General features: G+C 49.6%; 1 protein-coding gene across 1 annotated transcript; it reads left to right on the top strand.

The window, feature by feature from the left end:
• Positions 1 to 335: 335 nt before the first annotated feature.
• EMWEY_00005520 (hypothetical protein, conserved) lies at positions 336 to 2,409 on the top strand (the record flags this gene model as incomplete). The annotated part of the gene is made up of 5 exons (XM_013478187.1): positions 336 to 566; positions 818 to 916; positions 1,078 to 1,164; positions 1,392 to 1,468; positions 2,265 to 2,409. The coding sequence occupies 5 exons, from the start codon at positions 336 to 338 to the stop codon at positions 2,407 to 2,409; spliced, it is 639 nt and encodes a 212-aa protein (XP_013333641.1).
• Between the last annotated feature and the right edge of the window lie 7,582 nt (positions 2,410 to 9,991).

Genomic DNA, 9,991 nt, shown 5'->3' with positions numbered 1-9,991 from the left:
TCTTTTTGGCCTAAGTCTTCTGCACATTTTCCGGATAGTGACTGCCTCTCCTTACCTGTCCCCGCTTTCCTAACCGGGGCAGGGCGCTGCAGCCAGCTTTCGAGCCTGTGGAGAGTTCCGATTAGGTCAATCATATTTCACCTTCAAGCGCATACTCGAGAAGGCATCGAACAGAGCTGTCTCTGTGAGCATAATACTCTCACTGGACTTAGCAGAGGTGCAGGGAGCAGCCTCTGCTTAACCGGACACCAAAGGCAATAGCAGCAACCGCAAAAGCCTCAACAGGAGCACCACCAACAGCAGCCTACGGATTGCACATTCTCGTTGAGGGCGATATGGAGGACAAGAAGGACGATGAGGTCCCTCGGGGCCTCACGCGGGAGGTCAACCCGCTGCTTTCATCTCGGCAGAAGGCCAACAGCGCCGTAGCGCTATCTATACAGAGCGACATAGGCAAGGGTATTATATACAACATACGGCTATCCCGATGGTACCTCGCCTACTGCTTCCTAATGGCTATCGCGACTGTGTGCCTTGTCGTATTTATGATCGTAGATGTCCACTTTGTAAGTTGGGAAGCTGTGAGCGTGTCAAGGTTTAGGGTCTGGGGCCGTAGCTGTAGTGTTTCATCTGCTGCTGAAGGGCCTCAAGCAATACGCTATGCCGGCTGCTTCTTGATGATGCTGCTTCTCGTGCTGCCGCGTTTACTATCCACGTGTTGCACTTGCATCGCTAGTGGTCACATGCACAGGAATTGTGGTGGCTGTGTCAGCATGAACGACATATGGCATAGGATATGGGTTTTGAATGCGTACAGCGGAAGAACCCCGTTCCCGTCTGGGTCTGCGCTGTGGACGGCCTTATAACGTTTGCAGTTTGCTTTGAAACGATCGCCGATATGATTCTCTTAGGAAAGGTAATTTTACGTAGCGGAGGCTGCTTGCAAAGCCATAGACCCCTAAACACCTGTCTTGTGTTTACAACCAACACGGCGGCCGATTGCCCCTATATGTTTTCTAGAGTGCGTTACGGACGGGAAAGAATCTAGATTTTTGCAACAGTGTAACTGTTCTGCAGCCTTTCTGGAGTAGTGGCTGGCACGTCTTTGACTTCGCTGTCTCCTTGGTCTGCTTTGCTAGTTGGCTGCTCCTCCTCCTAGAAGTGGTGAGCGAGGAAGCATACTCTAGCGCCTCTTGTTATAAATTAAACCCCCAAAACCGAACCCTTGGGGACCCCGAGGCTTCGTGTCTGGTTTAAGGGTTCGGGGGATAAGCCTATCGAGGGCATTGTGTTGAATTTCGGAGTGAGAGCTTTCTCTGGCTAACTGCACATAACTTCTGTGGGGAAAGGGGCATTTGTTAGGGGTTTATGGTTTGGCGTCCGGATCGCAGGTTGGCGTGGTGGAGTCTCTTGACGAGTTTGTTACGGTTATTCTCCTCACAATACGATACGTGGCGCAATTTGTGAGGTGAGGTGGCCTTTAGGTGTCTCCCCGTGATTGCTGCTGCCCCTCCTTGCCGGGGAGTCTTTGGGATTGCTAGTTCTTAGTTTGGGCTGCTGCTGCAACCCTGCGGGTGTTAGTATCAAATTCTGCGCGTCGCTGAATCTTTCTGGTTGCCGCTCTACCCTTGTTTGTTTTGGTGCCACTGCCTGTTTGTTGCTGCGGTGGTGCGGCGGGTCTTTCTTTGCTCCCTTCTACTGAGGATCTTGTGTGCCGTTACGTAGTTCTGCTGAGTTTGGAAAGGCTTCCACGGTGCTCCTCTTAACTCTATTCGGTGCCTGCGCGTCTTGTCAATTTTTACCCTTACATATAGCTATTTATTGCGTCATCTGTCCCCATCGCTCCTTCCTCCTGGTTCTCACCCCTGTTTCGACGCAGCAGGTTGCCTTGTGCGTGCTTGCTTGTTTAAAGCTCTTGCCTTGTGCTACATGCTGTTTGTGTATATGTGTGTATGTGTGTGTATGTGTATGTATGTATGTATGTATGTATGTATGTATGTATGTATGCATGTATGTATGTATGTATGTATGTTATGTATGCATGTATGTATGTATGTATGTATGTATGTATGTATGTATGTATGTATGTATGTATGTGTGTATGTTTGCCTGTTGCTTGATTCCTCTTATTTTGCTGCTGCATATCCCCACTTCGCGAGCCCGTATCTGTCGTCTTCCCCCGTGTTGTGTATTCTGTGGGAGCTTGTGGGTTGCTTATGTAAGGTGTGTGTGGTTGGGAGATGCGCTTTTCTTTGTCTCTTCAGAATTGTGCGCTACATACGAACGGGAGCAGAAGCGCAAGATTCGCTGAGTGCAGCAGAAAAACACATCATTCGTTTTGACAAGCCTGGCGGAAGAGAAGAACCAAGCCGTCCCTCTGTGGTAACGGGGGGAGAGCTGGACTTCTGATGCCCCGTACCCGAATTTCATTTGCATGCATGGTGCCACAACTGTGTCCTCTACCCTTGTCGTCGTTGCGGCTTTGCATCACCACGGGCTCGCATAGCCATTTCGGTGCATCCGCATGCGGTGCACGCATCGCATGCGTCTCGCTAGACAGCTTTCTGCCTTCGAGCCGTTGCACGCTAGCACTTTACTACAATATGCATTTGCGCCTTTGGAACAGACGACATTCATTTTTACATGCTTGCTTGCTGGTGTGCTTCCATCGCAATGTGTCTGCATGTCAGTGGCTGGGTGCTGCTTTTCCCGCCCCCTGCCGCAGTTGCTTAAATTGGGTCCAATGTCTCTTCGTACCGCATGAACGGGCGTAGCTAGCTCCAGAGCGTCTTTGTGGCTTCGCCTGTCCCAGTGGTCCCTCTAGACTACGGAGAACAGCGCGAATGCTTCCAACCTCGCAAAGTTTGCAGGGGCGCCCACTGGTAATTCGCCTGTCCCCGCTCTGACAAGCACGGGAGCTGCCGTAGGGACAATGCAGACAACGGAGACGCTGCTTTTTCTGCTTTGAACGTTTTAAACGGTTTGCTGTGTGTAAGCAGGACGCGCGTTGGCATTGGGTGTGCGCATGTCAGAACAGCCGCTGCTATGGACTTTACAGCGGATGATGCTTTGCCCATCAGCAAGACAGGGACGAAGCAGTGCTGCACTATTGCATGCCGCATTGTTACAAACGGCATACGGGAACAGCACAGGCTAGATTTCCGGCAGAAGCCCATACGAGGCAGTGAACCGAGAGAAAGGTCCATTCATTAAACGTTCATTGGCACACCCACGTGGGTATTCGTCGAAACGTACCATAAATTGACAGTCTCGCAGGTACTCCTTGACGTTCAAGAAACATCCCCAAAGCGACGCGAGTGTCATGGTGAAGTCACTCGCAGGACCCACATGGAAATATGTTTCCTTATTGTTTTGCACCATTCTAATACACTGTGCAGAATCGTCAATCCACATGTGAGGCGGCAGCAGAGTTGTGCCATTCCCTGGGCTAGCTGCACAGGACCTCCGCAGCAGCCTGAAAGGTGCCGAAATACTCCTTGCTGCTTGAACATGACATACTGGCACCTATAGACTTAGTTGACGGTTGAACAATCATGCTTTGCGATTCTTGAGGGCAGAATTTTCTCGAAATTCGGGAATTTGTAGGCTGTTTTCCACAGGCCTTGCCACGAGAACTATACCTCAGTTATTGGCTGTTCGTTTCTGCTGCAAATAAGCAGAAATTAACCGAGAAACGTATTGCAGTTGCTCTCTGTGCATCTTCCTAAATGCTCTTGTAGCTTTTGTTCTGTATTTACATGGCAAGCCTAGGCCATTTATGAATATGTACATACATGACTTTTGATCTACATACATATTCATAAGTCAGCACTTGATGGGTTCGGCTTCGAAGCTGCGCTCCGTGCACATTATAGTGGTGTTTCGTTCTATATTTTAACAGCAGCGCAGACTTCCACCTGAGCCACCGCAGCTCCAATCACATCAAAAGCACCAGCAAATGAAGGAGTAAAACAAAACACACCATGGATATATTAAGGGGGAAAAAACGAGGGAGGAGAAGATACAACAGGAACTGCAGCAGACGAAGAATTCTGCACGCCCCCAGTCCTCGGTTGAGCATTGCTGGGGAAGAATACCCATGAGTGGAGTTGTGGCTTCGGGACGGGGGAGGTGTAAACCGTGCCCGGACCAGCTCATTACGTGCTTCTCTCCCTGCATATATGCTGGGTGTTGGGGGACACACATATGCTTTGAAATTTTTCAATATTTCAGTGCATGCGGCAGATGGCGTGTCCTGATGCTTGCTTGCGGAGTTGCCTTGCAGCAGGTATTGGAGCAAGGTGTGCGACATGGCACGACAGGCCTCCAGCTTGCCTCGACAGCTCAAAGACCTTATACCGTTGCGCTGGGGAAGCCAGATGGCTGTGGAAAAGCATCATATGTTGTTGGGAAATTTTCAAAATTACGCATCTGCTCTCCAGCGCAGCGGACGACGGGCCCAGAATCCTGTCACACACCTTCGCTACAAAGACACACAGGATCCAAGGAATCAAATACGTTCTTGACTAATATGTTTTCTAAAGGAAGGATGTCCTCGTTGGAGCTCCGTTTGCAGAATATCAACAGATTAGGCGCACCCACAAATACCAGTGCTGCCGAGCACCGTCCAAGCTCCTGAGGCAGGAGGCAAAAAGGGATTCACCATATTGCGTATCGCTTTCACCTGCATGAAATATTGTGACTATTTTCCTGAATAGTAAGGAAATAATCATGACCTCTATATCTGGTGAAGGCATGCATTGGAGCTGCGCAGCATACTCCCTTGCACAATCCTGTGCGCGCCGACTCCAAAGCCGCACATGCTCGAGGTGAGCGGGCTGAAGTTCAGGCGAAGCGTCCTTCCCATACACACGTTGAAATTTAAGCACGTCATATTTTCCACCATAGCGAACGAGATAAAGTCCCCATTTAATCCAGAAAATGCAGGGGTTCAGTACACTTTTCTTTGCCACTGTGGCACTTTTAGCAGGGGCGAGTGGCACCGATGAAGTACAAGTTGTTCCTATTTCCCAGCAAGGTCTCAAGTATGGCCGTAGTTCACCTTCACCAGGACGAGGAAGCGAACTCACGAGACCGCTGTTATTCGGGGTTGTCTCCCTGGCTGCCACAGTCGCAATGGTGTATCTGATCCTTCAGTGCAGCAGAGCCATCAGATCCAACGGAAATTCCAGCGGCTACTTAATGAATAAGCGGAGGCTAGAGGATCCAGAAAGAAATAAATGCGAAGATGTAGGTATTTGTCGGCAGGAACGGAGTATCCATGCCTCTCCATGTAAAAGAAATTTCTCGAGAAGGGAAGACTGGCCGCACAGCGATTTAGTGCATGCCAATGGGCAAGTTGTATCATATAAGCTTTGAGAGTAGACAGTATCTGTACACGCAAATCATACCAGAGCGTTCGCCCTGGAAACATGGTCCACTAGTCCCCAGTTGCCTTCTGCCGGCATGCTCATTCTTCTGCGGCATATCTCCTGCAGGGGCAGACGTGCTTGCCCTCTTGGCTGCTGATAAAGTGGATTCTCCGGCTCGGTCGCGTACAAGTACTTCTCGGCGATGTCTCGTCGATAGGTCTGCGTTAGAGACGTGCACCTATCAATATAATGAATGCGTGAACCCACGAGCCGTTCAGCGTGCAACACAACTTTTTCAAACATGGAAAGCGCTCGTTAGTTTTAAATGCAACTTTGTTTCAGCAACGGGATCATGTTTCTGCTGTTCGCTGCATCTCACCTACAGTTTACAGCACCACTAAGGGGACGCGATGTACGGAAGCTAGGGGGGACGGAATCGCCCCCCTGGGAGTCGTGCAATTTGCGTGCTGTCACAATGCGCATATCTCTGTCAGCCTTTGCGATAATTTCCTGAGAAAGCGTGTTTTTGTTATAATTCGCAGACGGAAACAAAGGGCATCCTGCGATATAGCGGCCTTCAGCATTCCTTGCGCTGCCAAGCCACTTCGGTCGCAATCTACGAGATTCTTCTGTATGCCCAGTGTAACCAGCCCACATTTGCATAGGTTTTTGGCCCCGAAGCGACTCAGGGCAGCAGAGGTTTTCGTCTGGTCTAAAGTGAACTCGACCGCATCTACCTTGACACAGGAAGATGCTATGTCATAAGAACAAGAGCATGCAGTGGATTGTTTTGATAAAGAGCACGGAGAAGGCGTTGACGCCCAGTATATCGAATGAATTCCAAATATACCATGAAGTAGCACGGGTTTTGTGTTGCGTAGGCGTGAGCATGCGTGAAGCCGGAAGTTTGCTTTGTTGGATCCTCAAAAGGGACAAGAGGGGGCACGCTGGTTGTGGGGTTCAAACAGGAGGATACAAGAGGATTTGGGTGCCTTAGATAGTACGTTTGGCAGCGCGACTCCGTCGCGAGTCCTGTAGGGTGTATCTGTCGGACAGGGGGATGTGTATGTCGGTGGTTGTGGGTGTGTGTAGTGGATTGGAAAAGCCCTGGCTACACATTGCATCGAGGGTTTCTTGCGTGCCGCCAATGTCCACAAGGATAAGGGCTTTTGTTGTTTAAGCCTTCCGTAGATCACAGTATCAGGCACATGCGTTGGAAGCAGACATTAGGGAGCGTTGATAAGCAAGAGGTGGATGGAAGAGTATCACACTGAGGAGGCACGACCTTATCAGCCTAGCCGATTCAGAGTGCACTACTATGTGAATTTCTGAATGGCGATGGTATTATTTCTAAGAGCTGGAGCTGAGAGGTGGAGGCCTTGCCATATATGCCCGCCCATGTCGAATTTGTATTCGCGGGCTGGTGAGAGATGGGAAAATAGTTGCTTTGAGATCAAGTCTGCCAAACCATTTACCAGCACTCTAGCGAACAACAGGCAGTGGCGTGGTCCAGAACAGTATTTTGCACCTATCTGACTGGGCGTTCGTGCGGGACGTACTTCCACTGTCATTCAAGTTTCTAGGGTAGTGACAACAGTAAAGGCGTCGTCAGGCAGGTCAGCCAGAGCCGGCTTGAAGGGCGCAAAGCAGGTTTACTATCGGACGATCTATTGCAAGTAAGCACTCAAGTTGGGTGCGTTGCAACTGAATTGAACACTTTCGCTGATTGGCGTAAGCCGATCAAAAGTGTATTGCAAACGATGCAGGATTCCTCCAGCTTCATCCTTTTGTAGTTGGCACTAAGCTTTTCCTCAATTCGCTTTTGCACGTTGGTTTAGGTTTCGCTGACAAAATTAGGCCAGTCTGCTGTATGTTTCCGCGGTATTTGGGTCAGCACTAGGTGTGGGTGTGGGTAGGGAAGGTAGGGTGGGGTAGGGACGGGTGGCCTACTTCGCTTGTTTTTGTGTTTTTATTGGTGTATATGGGTGGTTGGGTGTGTGCGCTGGTGTGGCTGGTGATGCCATTTGCGATATCGTGGCGCATACGGGGTTCTTCACACTCATTTCCCAAGCTGGTCCACTCCTGTAAGCGGCTCGTAGAAGGCTCAGCAGCACTATTATTTCTTTTCGGTACAATAGACAAGGGGGTTGGCTTCAGGGGTGCACCCATTGGGCCTCGTGAGGCTATTTGGACGGTTTGCAACTGCAAACGGGGAACACAGTTTTCGAAGCAAACGCGGCCAAAAGATCTAAGTTGTCCTTCATGACAAACCCGCAGCAGGATAATCCCCCCAGTAAAGCTTAGTCTTGGGTTTGCTTGGTGCATCACTTGGATGAAGACAGAGCATAGGTGAACATGTGAATGTGCTGCTATGTAGGACAAAGCTCTCGCTTTGCTGGTGTTTGACAGTATCGACGTGTGCACGGGAACATCATATATATTCCAGTGGGAATTTTAGGGCAATTGACGAGGACAGCATTGGTCATCATGCGTATGTCGAACATAGGAAGTGCGTTCATGGATTTTGGTAACTCCTCCGCAGACCTGAAATCTTCAGTGACACATAACATGCCGATGACACGTAGAATATGCGTGCGATGCATGCCGGTCGTCAACAAAAGTTTATTTGGCGAGCTGCAAGTTTATTCCAAGCAAGTTTATTCCGCAGGTGTTCCTATTATTCCCAATATTTGGAAGGGCGCTGAGGACTGTTAACATGTGCCAAGAGACCAGCCGGAGAGTTGCAGTGGTTACGAGGCAACGGAAACACTGCGGTGGGAACCAGCCAGATTTGCTGACAGTATAGGGAGTGTTCTGAGTACGAACTGCAATAGCTGTTCAGACAGAAGACAGCGATGTGATAGTAGACATAAAAACTCAAAACTTCAGTAAGCTTTTCTGCAGCGTGAGGCGATAGCAGAGGCTCTAGCGGCATGTGGTACGTCGATGGCTTTGGGGCCAAGGTGCGTATGTGCAATGCATCGCAATGAAAGAATCGCTTATGCGACAGCTGCTGGAGGTTAGAAGCAACCTGTGTTTGACCACGCACGTACATACCAGTGGACATGCGAAGCTCCACAACAAACAGTTTGTAAGGACATTTTATTGCTGGCTGGTTGCGACGGCTTTTGGTGACCACGCCCAGGTTTCCGATATTACGATTCGCTTTTAGCTGGCATGATCATTGGGCTGGTGCTATTTTGCATGAAGAGGCGTAAGCAATTTAGGGCTGCGCTACTGATGACGCAAGCACCTCCTGAGTTCCGCTAAGCTCAGCTGGTGTGTCGGCTCTCCGTCCAGACTACTTGAGAGTGCTTACCTCCGTGGCTACTGGGCTTTCCTAACAGAAAATCTTTAGGTGCTGTCCCCGCATTCTAGTTCTCCCCGTAATGCCGGCGCATCACGCAGCAAGAAAAGTGACATACGTAGTAGTGTAGCCGGCCCATAAATCTGATCCAGATTTAAATAGCTGCAGAAGCAGGTAGCTCTGGTGAGTCACTCTTAAATGCTTGTCACTGGCCATTATCTGAGACAGAGAGCATCATACTCTGGGGTGGCCAAAGGCAGCATTTTCGCACAATTGCAATTAGCAATTCTTGCCCCTTCGTGCCACCCGCCACAACTTCCGCCCAGCAAGTAAGGAGAACCACCAGTCACATCGAATGACGTGCAGCCCATTCAGGCTCCTCCAAAATATTCTGGCTGCAGTAGTATTTGGTTTACATTGCATTTGTGTAGGGAATATGTTAGCATGTAGTGACGGGTGAAGTGAAAGGCCATGAACGTACACGAAGGCAAGATTTGGACAGGAGCATCTGCTTCTAACCGTCCGTATAGGTGTTACTCAGGTTTTCCCACACGTATTCCCATTTTAACCTTATAAATGGTCCTGTAAAAACGCCAGCGCTGGTTTCCGAGTAGGCCAGCTTCCCAAATTCGTCTCCTCTCCTAAGGAATTCCATCTAGGCCAGTTTCACCTTGGGCCACGCCAAAGGCGCCTGAGGAGCACAGGCACTACAGGACGAGCAACATTTGGTAGTGTAGTTGCATCGTATCACCGTAGGTACATACTACTAAGGTGCGAGGAGCAGATACTGATTATGTTCGTCTATCGCGCGTATCCAACATTGCAAAATATATGCGGGGCATTAGCCGATGACTTGCACAAACAACAGCCCAAGACGCGATAATGTTGTGTCGTGCTATACAGTCTACATGAAACTAGCTAGCAATCAATGGCCCTTCTGCTGTCTCCGTTTTCCAGTATAAAATCCGAGAACAACAGTGTCGGCTCGTGTATTGCGTTCGGTGTATACTCAAGGGTTCTATGGTGAGTAGGTTTGTGAGTGTGCCGTTGTTGAGAAGCAGAGTGGTAGGCCTGGAGGGACCTGCTGGATAGTGGAGAATGCTCAATTTAGTCCAACGTGCGTCCCGTGCTTTTCCTGCGTTGGTCCTAGTTCGGAGGTACTGGTGGATTTACAGATATCAATGCTTATGAGAGGAGTAAGGGGCGTACGAAGCAGGGCATTGGGCATGGACGGCGGGCACATGAAACAAGCAATAAGTGTCAAATATTTGGAGGCGCATTGATTTCCTCATGGACAGCTATTCAGTCGTAC

This window comes from Eimeria maxima, genomic scaffold (genome assembly GCF_000499605.1).
Source record: "Eimeria maxima Weybridge genomic scaffold, Emw_scaff31, whole genome shotgun sequence".
Classification (NCBI taxonomy): domain Eukaryota; phylum Apicomplexa; class Conoidasida; order Eucoccidiorida; family Eimeriidae; genus Eimeria; species Eimeria maxima.
Note: the sequence above shows the minus strand (reverse complement) of the source record. Positions and strands in the feature narration are given on the sequence as shown.